The following is a 17,936-nucleotide window of genomic DNA, read 5'->3' on the forward strand; positions in this document are numbered from 1 at the left end:
ATAAACACTGAACAGCCATCTTGTGTCAAACATCTGACTGTTGGCTTGCATGCGTGGCCACATCCACACAGGTTTGTCACATACAGCCATCGCAATTATTGCATAAGCGAATTTTGCCATCGTTGTCATGATCTATCTCTCTCTCTATAGCCAGAAACCGTAATCCCATAAACTTGGTATAATTCTTAGTTCGCTGTTCTTTCAATATCTCACATACCAAACTGACATACTGTACATCAAGACCTGACTGTAAATATATGCAGTATATATATAAACAAATGGCCAAGGAAATGGAGCAGACAGTCATTCACACATTATTCAAGCCCTTGGAATCGTGGCTCCTGCCCATAGACCTAACCATGTGCGTTGATTGTAAGTACTGTATCAGGATGATCAGCACTGGATTCAGTATGGAACCTTGATACACCCCTACACTGACCAAATATTGCTTGCTTAACTCACCGCTTTCACAGACGTTGTTGATTGCAACAGGGACAACCACAGGTTCCTGTCTTGACCTATTGCAATACATTACACACTGCTAAATTGTTTTCTTACCTAAATAGCATCATAGAACTTTGTGGCTCATTAGTTGCTGCCAGTGCATGTAGCAGTATTATACAGTAATACATTGCATCCAATTTATCTGACCATGACCCTTCCAGAATCTTTTATTTTATGTGTTATAAGGAGATACCATATATTTATGTGTAATATCATACAACTTGCCATCCATCCATCCATCATCCAATCTTACATTGCCCTATGAGGAGCGTAGGAGTCTGGGGCTAGGCAAGTTGGTCCTGACATTTAAGATGAGAGTGACCAGCCTCACTCGTCCCTGAGTGGCATTACGTGAGCAATGAACCCCAACCATCCCTTGGAGCAAAACCTTCACCAGCTTAGTTCGATTGGAGCACCATAATTACCCACTAAACCATGAGGCGCCATTATTTAATTATATGGTTGCCACCCAGCAGAGTAAATGGTTTCCTGGTGTACAGGAAACCATTTGGCTTGTCACTCAGTGCAGTCACCCATAGGCAAAAGGAAGAGGAAAGAAGGAAAGACAGAAGAGGGAGTGTAAATTCACCCATAGGCTGAAAGATGAGGAAAAAATGAAGTAAAGAAAGACAGAAGAGGAAGGAAGGAGAAGATGAAAGGGCAGACACCCGAGAGCAACACTACTTGTACATCGAGTGAGTGGATTGTGAGTGCCCCCATCTACCACCTATACAACTTGCAATGAAAATTACTGAAGCTCAAAGAAAAGTACAGTAAAAAAAAGACATTTGTTATTGGATGTGGTAAACAGTATCTCATAACAGTCATTCAGTATTTAAATGTTTGAATTATCATCCCAGTCAGGAGGGAAATGAATGAGCCACATTGAATTGTACAGAACAATACTGTTATCAAGATGGTAATGTCAGACATCTCCTACAGGCCCGTGGTGAGAACATGGCAGATGTGTCGGCCAAGGATGGTAGCCAGGAGACCATGGTGAATCTGGCAGCACTCATCACATCTCTCACCCTGCTGCCTACTATCACAGCCAACCTCATGTGTGTACGCTGCAAATTTAGTTAAGCTTTTTCATGCTGCATATGGAGCTTGTCCTTTTGGGTGCTGACAAGTTAAAGCATGTATGTAGAGTCAGAGAGTACGTTTTACGTGTTTTGTTTGTTGTGTCATATTGAAAGACACTTTAAACTGAGTATATAATGCAGTATCTTTTGCAGAATTTAAACTCATGATTCAGAGTCTCATTACTCCAATATTTCATAGCATGTTTAGGTTAGCAGTAAACTTCCTTCATGGGTTCATGTGCTTTGACTAGTCTGTCGTATGCCAGGTGGAAAAATGTAACCTGGAATGCCATGTGGGGTCTTGAAAGACCCCAACTTAATTTTTGGATTTCTGCCATATGCACAAAGTTACAAATGTTAAATTTTGTACATATGTTGTCCAGGACACAGCACATGTAGCCAATCCACCATGTGTGCCGTTTGTTCTTTATTTTTGTGTTTTTTAATGAAAGTAAAATTTTTATGATTTTCTTCAAAAGTTTTGTAAGTTTGCACATGTAATGAATAATGTGACATATATTTTCAGGTTACAGCATTCTTATTCATTCAGCATACTCATAACATAATAAAATAAATGTATTATGAGTTGTAATACCATAGAAAAGAAAACTATCATGAAAATAAAGTGACACAAAAAATTTTGCTTGAATATATGTTCAGGACATAAACAAGACTGGCATTTATATTCAGAAAACTGGCATTTATATTCAGAAAACCCTTAATGATTCACAAATCAAGTAAAAATAAACATAAAAACATCAGATAAATCATGGCAGGTGTCATTATCAGCATCAGAAATGGGAGGATCATCTATGCTGATTAGAACATCTCAGCATTCATTTACATCGGACAATAATATATAGATTTTAGTGGGGGGGGGAGGTAACATGAAATGCTAGATGGGTTACCAGACAACCCCAAATGAAGTTTGTGCTCTCCTAACTCTTGGGCTATAAGAGTCTTTCCACCCAGATGTTGTGTGCTTATACACTGGCCAAAATTAAACAAAGTCATGCTTCGCCAGATTCCCAAAACATTAAGTGGCTGAATGGCATCATTTTAAAAGTGTGCTGGGGTCAATCTGACCCCACATGGCGTACGAAGAGCTAGTTTTCATGGTGGAATGTGAACTCCCCCATTGTAGTGCCTGATTGTAACATAACTTCAGCCCTGACTTACAGTCATTTTCACAGCTCTGGCAGTGATATTGGTGAGAGCTGAAACCATGATCATATTGTAATGTTTACATGGTTATCTTTAATGAAAACCCATATCTCATCAGTGAAGCTTACCATGTTGGGGATTCTTTTTGATGAGATGCAAACAAATAAACCATGAAAGTGATCCATAGACTTCCTCACAGCCAGGATGGGCACTGAGGCTTTTGATCATTGGTGTACAGTACAGTTGTTGAATTTGTTGTTGATCCTGATGTTATTGCTTTTGTTACTTTGATGTAAGCCTACAGGACTGCATGAATGTAACTACTTTAGATGAGTGTTCCCAGAGATCTTTTGTAGATGTTCTTGTTGATCGAATGTTCCTTTTGAGAAGGTGAGGTGCATGAGCTGGATAATGGTGTTTTATTTAGTCATTGTACCATAGGTCCGTGTTTTAAGCTACATTTTTTTGATATTTCGTTTTGCCAGTTAGTCCCTAATATATTACAGAAGTTGGCTTATGAAAGTTCAGTTGACATCTGTAAAGCTGATTTGCCAGTTTCACCGTCTGTACAGTACCAGTTGTGTAGCAGAAACTGTGAAAATTATATGAGGACTCTTTGCTGTTATTGTGGATGCAGTATAGAATGTGTGCTGTGTTTGTGTTGGTATTGCTGTAGATAAGGGCAATAGCCACTTTGTAGTCTTTCATGCTGTTCTCTTGTCTTCCTGAAATATGAAGTCTCTATGGAATGTGTTTCTAGAAGTTATTTACAAAAATAGATGGGTAGACATCTAAGATGGAGACAGGATTCTGGGGTCTTGAATGATGATTATGTAGTCCATTTTTGTGGGCATAATATTGATAGTTGTCCCACTCTTGCACACTCATTCTTTTTCTAGGTCTACCTTTGCCCAGTATTTACTGTATCTCAGCGACAGAAGGATAAGAGTAAAAGTAGATGATGTATATTCCAATTTCCACTCAATTGAATTCTGGCATGCCACAAGGGTCAGTTCTGGCTCCAACCATATTCCTATCTATCTGTCTATTGCCAGACTCCATAATCCCGTAAGGGGTGGCCATTTGACTTTGAGTAATTTGTTTTGCGGGGAGGGGCACTAACCTTCCATCAACCCACTTGTTGACACGTAGGGAGCACGTATGGTTTGGTTATATGGTTACCACCCAACATTGTAAATGGTTTCTTGGCTTACAGGAAACCATTTGGCTTGTCACTCAATGTAAAGCCACCTGTAAAGGAAAGAAAAGCAATAAGAAGTGACAGGAAAGATGGGAGAAATAGAAAGAGAGGAGGGCAGGCATAGAAAAAGAATGATAAAGGCAAAGGAAGAAGTAGGCAGCACTACATCAAGTGAGTGGATGATGGTCACCACCACCTACCAATACCCTGTTCCTAATTCATATTAATGATCTCTTGTCTGTCACCCATAATCCCATCCATTTACGTGCAGATGACTCAACATTTTACAGTTCATTCACACTTAAACACCCATTCACAAAGTTTAATACAATATCTCTAACTCACAGCTCAGTACAGCCATCTCCATAAATCAAGACTTATCTAGGATCACTGAATGGGGAGAAAATGACCTTGTCTCATTTAATGCTGGTAAAACCAAATTATTTACTAATAGACAGATATTGCCAGATTCCCGTATCACCTTCAGTACTACGAATATTTCTATCTCCAGTAGTACTGCAGTTCTTGGTTTCACTTAACAGTGCCCTCTGCTGGACCTCTCATGTCAGGTCACTTGCTAAAACTGCCTCAAAGAAACTTGGATCATTGTACAGAGTTTGTAGGTTCTTCACTGACGAGCAATTAGCTATAGCGTATAAGAGTCATGTGCACTCTCAGCTGGAATATTGCTCACCCACATGGAATGGATGTGGAGAGGTTGCACTAAAACAACTAGACAAAATTCAGACCAAAACTGTTAGAATTATTAATAACCCTGCTATTACAAATAAATTACTCCCCTACAAGTAGGAAGGAATGTTGCCTTCCTTGCATTATTTTACAGATACTTTTATGGCAAATGCTCATACGAAGTTGGATCCATTGTGCTACCTCTCCATTCCTTCCCCTGTGCTGCACAGACATCTGGTAGCACTCATGACTGGAATGTCACACTGCCATAATGCAGAACTTCCACCTATCAGAAATCTTTTATTCCATGAACTGCATCACTTTGGAACTCACTTCCCCAGAGTTGTTCCCCCCCAAACTTCAAACAGCAGCTGTTCAAGTCCAACTGTTACTGATTTTTTATTAATGGAGGACACCAGTCATCTGGTGTATGAATTACAGTAGAAGTCCTATTTTTCGGCATCTATGGGACCAGGCAAGTGCCGAAATATCAAAATTGCCGAATTATCAAAAACGATACCTACTCAGTACCTTATATGTTTCAGTGAACATTGTCATCACTACTCATATCATGTTTGGAGAGAGTACTGTATACTGTTTGATACTGTACAGTACTGTAATGAATACAGTACTATACATGAATATGAAAAATAAAGAAATTAATGAACATACTGTATATAAATGTAATGATACAGTAGGCCTACAAGTTCACATGCACTTACCTAAACTTATAGTAGGTTCGTTATTTACATATGTACAATAGAAGGGGTTGATTGGACTCTGCTACTGCTGGAAGAAGTCCCCAGCAGTAGAGGGGACGAAAAAAATCGGAAAATCTGCCGAACAATCAGAGATTTTCGTAAATGGGACTATTTCTCAAAACTGCCGAAATGTCAGATTTGCCGGGGAATTGGATGCCGAAGAATTGGACTTTTACTGTATTAATTTATTCATCTGTTTTTCCTTCCTCTGTTCTGTTATTTTAAAAAATAAGTAAAATAATAAGAAAAAGGTGGGTAAATAGGTCAGGATGAGGATGGTCATGACTAAAATGACATATCAGCATACCCAGCTGATAACACTGGTGTTAAGCAAAGCAACTTTACTACCAACAAAACTTAGTTCCTTGATGAACTGCTTAGAGAATTGTGCCAATGTGATGCTAACCATACCTTGAACAACACATGACTCCATCCTTCATCATCTCCAAGCATCCTTAATGTGTCTTTCTCAAGCTACATCTTGGCAACATCACAGTACATCTTTTGCAAAAATCAGCTGCTCAGTGGTTGGGTATGCTAAACCAGTTGCTGACTCTGTATAGCAGCCTTATTTGGTGGTGTATGAAGTACTGTACAGCTCTCATGTGTGGGGAGGGCTCATCAAATGCAGAATTTCTTAGTATTGGAGTCAAGGATGTTTTGCCTTTCATTCCCTCAAGTCTTTTCAGCAGCTGTTTTAAGAGTCACTGACCTTCTGAACTCTGCTTGAATCTTTCACCAATTCAGGCAGGCATGCAGTATCCATCCTGCAGCATTCTTTTCTTTCTTTTTTTTTCTGTCCAAGTCGAATGCAAGAGTTAATCAAAATTCTCAGCCCTTCTTGTGTACAGTGAGCAACAGTAGTCGTGTCGCGGTTTTGTCCGAAGATTAAATGTAACTCGTGAAACATTATGAACCGCCCGTATGACAGACGGCGGAATGTACCAGACGCTTAGCCCGTTAGCTCATGTTTTCACCAAATTTCACGACACGATTATTGTTGCTTACTGTACAGCTGATCAACTCTAGAACTATTCTCCTCCAGCCATCATTTGCTCTGCCTATGATTTCCGGTCTTTTAAATTCAGTGTTTCCAGGGATCTCAAAATGAGTCAGTCTTGATTTTGACTTTCCTTTTAAACTTTCTTCAGATAGTGCTGCTTTGCAGGCTCCTAGCCTAAAGTTCTTTTTCTTCATTAAACATGCTGATAATGCATGTTATGCTACCATTTGTATGCCATGAGTATATTAAGTAGTCACAAGATAAGGAATTGTTTGTATTTAATACCTTCTCCCAGATGAAGTATTTTCTTTTATATTCAGGCTACCTTTAGATTATTTAATTTACCATAGAAAAGATTTTTTTGAACTGGCGATGCTACAGTAGATATACCCTTTCTTTATCCCCATCACCACTATAGGTATTCCTTTAGTTGAATAAAATTGTCTGGGGATGGCATGATTGAAGTGAAAAATACAGCTTATTCTGAAGGATTAAAGTGCCATTCTCATGCAAGGGATAATACGGTACTGTCCATTAACAACTTAAACTTACTTTTTTTTCCAAGATCCATTCCATCCATGTAACATTTTGTTGCATCACCTAAACAAAACAAAAAAAGAAGAAGAAGAAGACTTCCTCACCAACATCCCTCCACCAACTGCCACTGCTATTCATAAACACAGTCACTACAGCCATCCAAAACTTCCCACTAAACAGCATCCTTCATGAACCACTAGTAAACATCTACTTCTCAGAAACTACATTACCCAGGGAGACATAGGTACACCTAGCCAGACTGCAATGTGGCTGTCACCATTCCTTGCTGCAGTACCAACACCAAACACAATTCACAAACAATCAACCATATCTACACTGCAGTACAACCCCCCACACACAGCACACTCACCTCATGCCCTACATTATTGCCATCCATCCATCCATCATCTAATCCTACATTGCCCCATGAGAAGCGTAGTAGCCCAGGGCTAGGAAAGTTGGTCCTGGCATTTAAGATGAGAGTGACCAGCCTCACGCATCCCTGATTGGCATTACGTGAGCAATAAACCCAACCATCCCTTGGATATAAACCTTCACCGGCTCAATCCGACTGGATCACCTTTATTACCCACTAAACCACCAGGAGCCAAAATTTGGTTATATGGTTACCACCCAGCATAGTAGATGGTTTCCTGGTGTACAGGAAACCATTTGGCTTGTCACTCAATGTAGAGTCACCCACAGGCAGAAGGATGAGGAAAGAATGAAGGACAATACAGGTAATTCTTAAACCTAACCTCAACAAAAGATATCTAGGAGTGACTGGTATTAGTGATTGGTTTACTGTGGTCCACTGGATTCATGCCAAGATGAGCCAGCAGTTGTAACAACAACATCATCAACAACAACAACAGCAACTCATATATACTGTACTGAGAAAGCAGATAGCCCCTGAAATTTAGCATCCATTCACCCCTTGTTTCAGAGTGAGCTGGGTAGAATTCATGATCTGGATGCCACTGCACTTGTTTATTTTGTACTATAATATACAGTATTATGTAGACACAAGGTATGTCTTTGTGTACTAAGCATTACAATATAATTCTTTTGAAAGTAGTAATGTGGAATTATCCATTACCAGTTGTTACTTTTGTATATCCATGAATGAAATGTTGTGGGTTGGATGTTATTTTATTTATACTCTTTATTATTATTTTTTTTTTTACAACTTAGAAAGGCCTCCCCTCCCCTGAAATGTAGCCTTTATTCCTCTTTTTAGAGCAACTTGGGAAACATTTTTGGGCTATGTGTCATCCTACTTGTTTGTTTTGTATTATATCATGTAGATGGGTAATATGAATTTTAACCCTACCATTTCATTTATTTATTTTTACAACCAGGAAAGAAGGTTGACCACTGTGTGGAAGAGTTTTGTTATATGGGAGACATGTTATGTGCTGGAGTTGGGGCTGGAATGAGGACTGGTTGGAGGAAGTTCGGGGAGCTATTGCCTCTCCTGACATTGAGAGGGCTCTCCCTCTGTGCTAAGGGATCTCTGTATGCAGTATGTGTTAGGAGTGTCATGCAGTATTGGAAAAGGAAATTTGCAGGCTCAAACATATAGAAACAACAATGATGTGGGTGTGCAGTGCATCCTTGAATGCAAGGCCTGGGAGGGGCTAGGTTTATGATGGAAGAGTTAAGAGTAAGGATGGGGCTAGGGTGTGTTGGTGTGGTGAGGAGAGGTAGATTGAGATGGTTTGGGTTTGTGGAGAGGATGGGGATGACAGTTGGGTGCAGAAAGTCAGAAGTGTTAACGTTGGGGGTAGGGTTGCTAGAGACAGATTGTAAAAGATCTGGGACGACATCATGGAGTGTGATCTCAGGGATAAGGGACTGAGTAGGGAGGCTGCCAGAGGACGGGCAATGTGGAGAGCCGCCAGTAGGTGACCAAGGCCGATGCATGCAAGCATGTTGGAGCCTTTATAAATGAAACAAAACAAATCAAGAAAGAACTCACAGCCACTGAACTTTAACCTTTATTCCTCCCATGTTACAGAGTGACCTGGGTAGCCTTCATGATCTGTGTGTCTCTCCACTTGTACACCAACTACCGTGCAGTGCGAGCAGTGAAGATGGAGAGCCTTAACCGTCCCCGCCTGCTCTCCACCCTCCACACCTGGTTCTCCACGGCCTCCATGCTCAGTGTGGAGGAGGCGAACATCACAGAGCCGCTGCTGTTTGGTCCTGCTTTCAACTCATGTTAGTTCTGCCAAGAATCATGATTATTTCCCATTGATGGTATTTCTGTTTTTCATTGGAGGAAGGAAAGTAATGAAAGAAAGAAATTAAACTGTAGATCTGTTTGGCTGTTCACTCAAAGCCGCTGCTGCTTAGTCCTAGTTTGTTTAGTTCTGTGGAGTGGCCATGGCTATTTTCTGGGATTTTTATTTATTTTTTTTCCATATTTCGAAGGGGGAAATGGAATCATATTGTTGGTTCAACAGGTGACCTTTTTCTCATCAGAGGAGAGATGTAAAATTGCTGATATATTTAGCTGCTGCTTGAGTTATCATCATCATCTCCTTCTCCTCCACCCTCCAGGCCTGGATCTCCATAGCCATCATGCCCAGTGTAGAAGTCATTATCATACTCATTGGTATTTGGTCCGACCTTCAACACATGTTAGGGGTCATGATAATTTTTCTGTCAGTAATTTTTCCATATTCAAGGTGGGGGAGAAGAATGTATATCTACTTAGTGGGTAGCTAATGTCACAGAGCCTCTCATGTTTGGCTGTCAACCCACATTAGCCGAGCCAAGGAGTCCTGGTTATTTTTTATTTTATTATTTATTTATTTATTTATATACTTATTTATTTTTGTGTGCTGATGATAGTTCCATCACTTTTGTACATTTACTTCCTTGTTTTCTGAATCCAACTCATGCCAGCCTTGGGTGGGAAGAAAGTGACAAGATGATATGGTGGTGGTGATGATTTTTTTTTTTTCTTCATGGGGGGTGTGAGTTGGGAGCAGGGCAGTGAAATGGCGGGGGACAGGGCGACTTGGAGGCGATTTATTTGTGGCCACCCCAAACGGGATTGAGGCGTCTGGCAATAGATAGATAGATAGATAGATTTCAGTAGGAGAGGGGAAGGTTAACATATTAATGTTCCAGTAAATCTCCCTTTGTCATCAGCAGTAGAATTCATGTGTGGCTATGCTGCAGTAATAGAATTCACGTGTAGCTATACTGCATTTAGCGGTGCACAGTGCCACTGTGGTTTTATCTACATCAAGTGTTGAGTGTGTTGCAGACACACTCAGCACTTCATTTAGATTTATTAGTGTGCATAAGAGACAGACAGACAGACAGAAGTAGAGAAAGTGAGTGAGTTTTGCCATTTAGCACTTGCGTCAACTTTGCCATCACCAGTGGCAGTCCCCACCTTCAGCCAGTCAAGCACCTGCAAGTAAAGTTGTTTGTTCTAGCTAATGTGTGACAGTTTTATTCAGCTAAGAATGAGTCAGCAGAACATGAGAGTATTAACACTGGTGCCATTAACATCTAATATAGTGGTTCTCAACTTTTTTGGTTTTGTGGCCTCCCACATTAGATAACCTCTGTGGACTCCCATCCATATCTTCCTCTGCAGAAATAAACAGTGCATTATGGTCTGAATGGGCATCTGTTAGATGTGAGATTATAATAAAGGAGGTCATACATACATAATCTAATCCTGTATTGCCCCATGAGGAGCTTAGGATCCCAGGGCATGGCAAGTTGGTCCTGATGTTGAAGATGAAAGTGACCATCCTTGCTCATCCCTGAGTGGTATTGCGTGAGCAATAAACCACAACCACCTCAGGGATATAAACCTACACAGGCTCAATCAGGCTGAAGTGCCTAACTACCCTCTAAGCCACCAGGCACCATAGTTTGGTTATATGGTTACCACCCAGCATAATAAATGGTTTACTGGAGTACAGAAAACCATTTGGCTTGTCACTCAGTGTAGAATCATCCACAGACAGAGGGAAGAGAAAATAAAAAAGAAGAGAAAGACAGGAGAGGAAGGAAGGAAGAAAGGAAAGGGCAGTTATCCGAGAGCAGCATTACATCGAGTGAGTGGATGGTGAGAGCCTCCACCTACTACTACAGGAGCTACTGTGATTAAAATTATGCAGTGCATGCAGGTAAAGGAACAGTAAAAAAGTAAATGCCTTAGTGTTAAGGTTGAAACTGCATTTGTGCCACCAGTTTGAGTACCAGTATCAATGGATGAGTCAGAGTTGAATCACAACAGATATATATAATTTGTCATGTGCATATCATTAAGATGCTGTGATCTCGTGCTCAGCACCTTGGAAAACACCTTTGCAGTGATGTAGACAAGAATAATAGGACCAACCAGGCTGCCAGCTGCAGATGACAGGATAACAACCTATTCACACCCATATATCCACCATGCTTTTTTCTTCAGTTACAGTAATTCCTGGTGGTTTAGTGGGTAATTATTGCTCTCCAATCAGATTGAGCCGGTGAAGGTTTATATCCAAGGGATGGTTGGGGTTGATTGTTCATGTAATGCTGCTCAGGGATGAGTGAGGCTGGTCACTCTCATCTTAAATGTCGGGACCAACTGCCTAACCCCGAGCTCCTACACTCCTCATGGGGCAATGTAGGATTGGATGATGGATGCCTGGATGGATAAAGTAATTCCCCAATATCCATCATAATTCAGCCAAAGCCATGTCAGATAATGCATTTTTTTGGATAATGTTATACAACCACTCCCAGCCCCTCTGTGGGGGGAATAACCCTTAAAAAAAAAAAAAAAAAAAAAAAAAAAAAAAAAAATTGTACTGTACAACTTCCAACACAGAAAAACAACCCCAAGTAGAATTTTCCTGATAAACTACAGTATTTTGCTGTGAAATATACAGCTTCTATATACTGCACACACCATACTGTAGTACAGCAAAAGATTTTGTTGATTATTCTTGTGTGGTTTGTGGTGCACTTTTAGTTAATACAGAAAAAAATTGATATTGCTTTAATTCAGCCACATTTTTGCCTGTCTGATAATGATGTTTGTTGGGTAATGTGACATCAGATAATCAGGTGATTACTGTATGTTTTTGCCAAATTATTCACATCAAAATATCTGGAATTCATATTGCACGGATACAGTGAAGGCTTTCTGCAAGGAAGGTAAAAGAATATGGATACTTTGAAACTTTCTCCCTGATAAATGAATATGATATTCTCTTTCCAGTTTCTTCAGATGCATAAGATTACCCAATGGCTCCATAAGAAGCACATTGGCCCCCAGTTTGGGAACCTGTGCTCAGATAGCTAGGACAACTTTGGTATTTTGGTTCGGCTAATACCAAAAGATAATAATCATACGAGTGAATGGAGGAGCCTGAGAGTGTACAGTTACTTGTAACGTATCACGGTATTTGCAGGCTTCAGAGTATTTACTTCAAGGTTTTAGCACATCCTGTGGGTGCTGGTGAGGTGTCAGGTCAGTGAGTAGTGAATTATGCTAGTCATCCATTTTCCCAATATTCAGGCTTGCAAAAATAAAAAATAAACTTTTTTTTTTTTTTTTTTTTTTTTACATATCCATTCTTTCACCATTCAGACCTACTCCATACTGAGCTCCATTCATTCATTCATTTAATATGCTCATATTTTCTTGCTTCAGATTACTTCCCACATGGCTTCAGCACGTCCGTGGGTTGCTCACTACACTGGGCCCTTGAGAAGTGTCAGAGTAGTGGCAGCGATGTGAAGGAGATGTACACTGCAGCCAGGCGCACATTTGAAAAGGACAGCTATCTGGTATGGATAAGCCTGTTTGCACCTAGTATCAAAAGAGAGACTTGGATTGTATATTTAACAGTTGCATGTGTTGGTACTGAGGAATGTTTAGATGCTTTCCTTGTCATAAACATGCATGTTAAGGGGCCTGTGGAAGAGGGAGGAATGTGTTATGACCAACTGCCCTAAATACTGTTAACCTACTTTGATGTTTACATCTGATCATCATTTAACCCCTTCATTCTGATGACATCTTAATAATTTATTTTTACTACAATCAGACTCTGTTCAGCTAAGGATAGAATTTTCAAACAACAGCATGTCTCCAAGTTGACTGAAATACAGTAATCTGGAAACAGTAAGAATAAACCATTGGATTCAAGAGGTCAGAATTGGTTCTTTATGAAGCTGTTGATGAACTGCCACCTTTTCTTCACATCACGTTGCCTCGATTCATCTTGAAGTTATCATAAAGTGAACAGTGAGTTTTTTGTCCTTTACCCCCTCAGTCAAAAATGAGAAACCTCACTTAAAGCTGTTTTCTTTAAATTGGCATATTGCCTGCAGTTCAAATGAGGACTGACTGTACGTGGCAGTGGCTAGGATATCATAGTCCAAAATATTTTAAAGTAGTTTGAAATTGCCTGCTCTGTTGTTTTGTCTGTCAAGGAAGGTCTTACGGTACCGGGTTTTTGAGATGGATGTATATCTTGGCTGATACTATACCATATTTTCTCAGATGTGTGGGAACCTAAAGCAGAGGCAGCTACATATTGTATACCATTCCAACATAACAACACAAGAAGAGCTCCTGGCATTTTTTACAGCTTACCTTTGTGTCCTTAATTATTTTCATGTTACTCAGGTAAGGAACTGTGTACTGTACAATACAGTACATTAATTCATAGTTTAGCATGCATTGACTGAACACATGTTTCACTTTATAGCTGGTAATTAATTTATTATTTTTCACCTAACATGGGATTGATACAGTAATAATCATTAAGCAGTCAGGACTGATACAGGATCGTACAACCCACACTAGCAGTTATCCCAGTACAATATATCACCTATTTCTTTAAATTGCTTAGTTAATTCACCCAGACAGATCCAGTTACAGCATTACATACATTTTGACAAATGCAGGCATGAATATGAGTTTGTAAAATAAAGCATTTGAGAATATAACCTTTGCTGAAGGAAGATAGCCCCTCATTTCAAGCAATTTTCTCTTAACAGTTTTAAGGAACACATTTAGTGTGCAGTGTCAGGTTAAAGAATTACTGTACTGTATTGCAAGGATACCTGTGCTGTAAACATAGTAGCAAAAACGGCATTTTTTTTTTTTTTTTTTTTTTTTTTTTTTTTTTCTGTTGGTTGTACAAGCAACATTTGAGGAATTTTTGTGATGTTCAGTATTTGGTTAGTTTTACAGGTATATATTTTTAGACTGCTCTCACCTTTCTTCATACAGAGTTCTGCATATTCTGTTTGAATCCATTGAAAAATCACTGTCCTCTGATTGTGGATGGTAGTGTGCTGGAAGATGAGGATGATGTAGTTGAAAAATGTTGTTGTTGTTGTTGTTACCCCAGACTTTACATGAGTGTGACCCTGGTGGACCACTGATTGAAAACTTACTCTTCTCCTATTGTCCATTAATGTTCTTTTAGGTGAGAGAGGGTTGAGAGATATTTGTATGAACAGGTAGTATCCAGTTATACTGGTGCCACCTAAGGAGGCATTACTCTCCAGCACACCATTTGAGAGGTGGAGAGAATATTTGAGTTCTGTAAAAGTAGCAGGTAAAAAAAAAAAAAAAAAAAAAAAAAAAAAAAAAAGTACAGTACTGTACTAGTTTGGGGCATGAAAAAGGGAGATGGGAGACCAGTGGGACCAGTTGGTGAAAGGGAAATACATACAGGAATTAATAAACTGAAGTTATGTAAGGAACCAGGAGCAGATGGCATTAGTGAAGGAATGTTTGAGGTTTGGTGGTGACCAGGCAGTCATTATATGTGCAGATTGGCATAGGACAGAGGGACAGTATGGTACCAAAAGACATGAAATAGGCAGTTTTAGCTCCATTGTACAAAGGAAAAGGTCTTAAGGAAAAGTGTCAGAATCAGTGAGAGATTAACTTAATGGTCATGCTAGGGAAGTTGTATGGTAGGGTACATACAGGAGAGCCTAACATAATATAGGTGAAGAACAGGGTGGGTTTAGAAAGGGTAGGGAGTGAAGAAATCAGATATTATCTTGAGGACATTAGTTGAGATCATCATCATCATCCAGACCTCCTTTCCCACCCAAGGGCAGAGTCAGGAATAGCAATGTCCAGACAGCACAAACTTGCCCAATCCAAGTAGGCCACACTTCCATTCACTCATCATTCAAGCCCCCGGAATCCTGGCTCTACCAGATACGCCAAAAACATTCACCACATTCAGCAGCTTCACACAGCGTATCCAATTGAGTCAATCCGGACGCTACCATGCTCACAAGGGGTGCCAAAATCCCTGATCACGCACTTCACCTCACAAAATTCATGCAGCCAGCTCTTGTCAGTTCCTTAGCCTCACCAACTTCCAAACTTCTCTTCCTCACACACTCATACACCATATTTTTCCTTCTTCTTGGCCTACCTCACCTCCTCCCTCCTTCAAATTCGCTGAGGTATGCCTTTTTTACTACTCTATTGTTATCCATTCTTTCCATATGACCATACCAGCTCAGGACACTTTCTTCGATTCTGGTGTCCACCGACTTCCTCACTCCACACCTTTCATGAATCACATTATTTCGTATCCTATCCACCCTCTGAACTCCACATACATTCCTCAGCAGTCCCATCTCCACTGCACTTACTCTTGACTTTTCATTTTCATGCCACACCATAGTCTCACACCTATATGTTAGAGTTGGCACTAACACTCCCTCATGTAAGCCTCGTGCAGCTGCAACATTTAAGCCTTTGTTTCTTATCAAGGCCTTCATTGCACCAGCCACTTTTCTTCCTTGTGTCACTCTACTTTCAACTTCCATTGCACATTTTCCTCTCTTTTTTTTAATCACTGTACCCAAGTATTTGAACTCTCTCACCAATTCCAGTCTCTCTCCATTCACTGTGACATCACATTGGGAGTTCCCTTCTCTCCCAGTAACCATCACTTTACTCTTCTTTACATTTACTCTCAAGGCACGATACTCACAGACATCAGCAAAACTCTGCACCAGCCTACCAAGTTCTTGTCCGGTACTTGCAAGCAGTACTGTATTATCAGCATACAACAATTTTGAGATATTCCATCTATTACCATTCATTACCAGTGCCATCCCTCTCTCCATTACTTGTGTTTTTACTTCTCTTATCACCCCATCCATATATATATTGAACAGCCAAGGGGACATCACACAACCTTGTCACATGCCCACACTGATCATGAACCACTCACATAGATGCCCATTAACCTTACACATGCTTCGCTACCATCATAAAAACTCTTGACAGCTCCTAAGAGCTTACCATCTTTACCATACATGCACAAAACTTTCCACAATCCCTCTCTGTCTACTTTGTTGTATGCTTTTTCCAGATCCATGAATGCCATAAACACCTTATGGTCCTTCTTACAAGCTTTCTCTGTTACCTGTCTCATTGCAAATACTTGATCCACACATCCTCTGCCACTCCTAAAGCCACCCTGTTCATCACTCACAAGGACTTATGATGTCTGTCTTACTTTCTCTATAATAATTCTTCCATATACCTTCCCTACCACACTCAATAAACTTATGCCACGATAATTCTTGCACTCACTTCGCTCACCTTTATTTTCATACAGGGGTACAGTCATAGCCTTTTTCCACTCTGCAGGCACAATTTCACTCATCCATGCCTTCTTACATATTTCCAACAAGCACTTCATTCCACTCTCTCCACTACACTTAAGCATCTCTGCATACACATCAACCCCATTTTATGGTCTTGGAGACGACGTATGAGAGGATAGATTGAGAGGACTTGTGGAGTGCAATAGACATATTTGGTGTGGGTGGGAGTTTACTGAGGGCAACAATGTCTTTTTCATAAGAGAGGCTGCGTGTGTGAAACTTGGGATGAAACTTAGTCATCCCATCCCATGTAGGTGTAAGATGGAGATGTGATGTCACCTTGATTGGTAATTGAGTAGTAAAGCATTTGAACATGAAGATAGCAGGTGTAGGAGTAAATATGATGCTGAATGGTAATGTATAGAAGCTACCAGCTTACAGGTGTTATACTGTTTTCATGTCAAGAATGAAAGTGATTTGCACAAGATAATGGCTGGGTTTGATTGACTTTGGACAAGAAAACTGGAAGTGAATGCGTACAAGAGCAAGATAATGGTATCTGAAAGGAAGGCACATGACAGTAGATTTAGGCAGATATTGTAGGGTGGAGGAAGGATAGTGATTTTTGTGTGTGTGTGTGTGTGTGTGTGTGTGTGTGTGTCCGACTCTTGGCATAGGCTTCACAGCCTGCTCCCAAGGCCCAGTAGTCCTCCTACATACCATACACTTCTACATGTCACCACTTTGGCGCTAACATCCACCGTCCATAATGAATACATGCTAGGGTTGTCTCATACAGGACCAGTGTATTGATATTAGCGGGGGTATTTTTATGACATGTCGGCGGGTCTTCTTGTAGATCAGTAAAGTCTGTTTTTATTAAATTCAAATCCTTAAACTGTTCCCTGCCCGTGGGGATTTGAACCTGGGTCCAGTAGGACTGCAGGTCAGCTCTCTACCAACTGAATAGGTTGATTGCTTTAAATAGTTATCTGGGAGCTATATGACATAAATATGGCAAATTGGAGTGCAAGGTTAAGGAAAGATTGCTTCAGGGAAGAATAACTTGATAACTTGGTTGTATTTTGAAGGGTAGGAGGGTTGGCATGGAAGTCAAGTCAACCCTGTGTGAATGACCTTTATTGCTTATACTTTTATGGGAGTTTGGAGGATGAAGTGCTCAAAAGGGTACAACATGGAAGAACGGTTGCTGGTTCTTTGAAAGCAGTGATAAGAAATAGGGAAGTGAGCATGGAAGTAAAAAAGTCTCTGCATGATAGTACTGTATTGTGATACCAACTCTAGTGTATGCAAGTGAAGCATGGACCTTGTTAGAAGGACACAAGTCAAGAGTGAGGGCAATG

General features: G+C 40.2%; 1 protein-coding gene across 1 annotated transcript in view; it reads left to right on the forward strand.

The window, feature by feature from the left end:
- The window catches only part of LOC145406550 (RUS family member 1), a 43,991-nt gene that overhangs the window by 10,946 nt on the left and 15,109 nt on the right, over positions 1–17,936 (forward strand). Inside the window, exons 7-10 of the mRNA XM_080277665.1 lie at positions 1,447–1,565; positions 8,966–9,168; positions 12,623–12,759; positions 13,478–13,603. Of these exons, the coding sequence (XP_080133791.1) occupies positions 1,447–1,565; positions 8,966–9,168; positions 12,623–12,759; positions 13,478–13,603 (585 nt within the window). The remainder of the gene's footprint in view (positions 1–1,446; positions 1,566–8,965; positions 9,169–12,622; positions 12,760–13,477; positions 13,604–17,936) is intronic.

Source organism: Coenobita brevimanus, chromosome 1 (assembly GCF_032717465.1).
Source record: "Coenobita brevimanus isolate Jiangsu-jjx chromosome 1, ASM3271746v2, whole genome shotgun sequence".
NCBI lineage: Eukaryota > Metazoa > Arthropoda > Malacostraca > Decapoda > Coenobitidae > Coenobita > Coenobita brevimanus.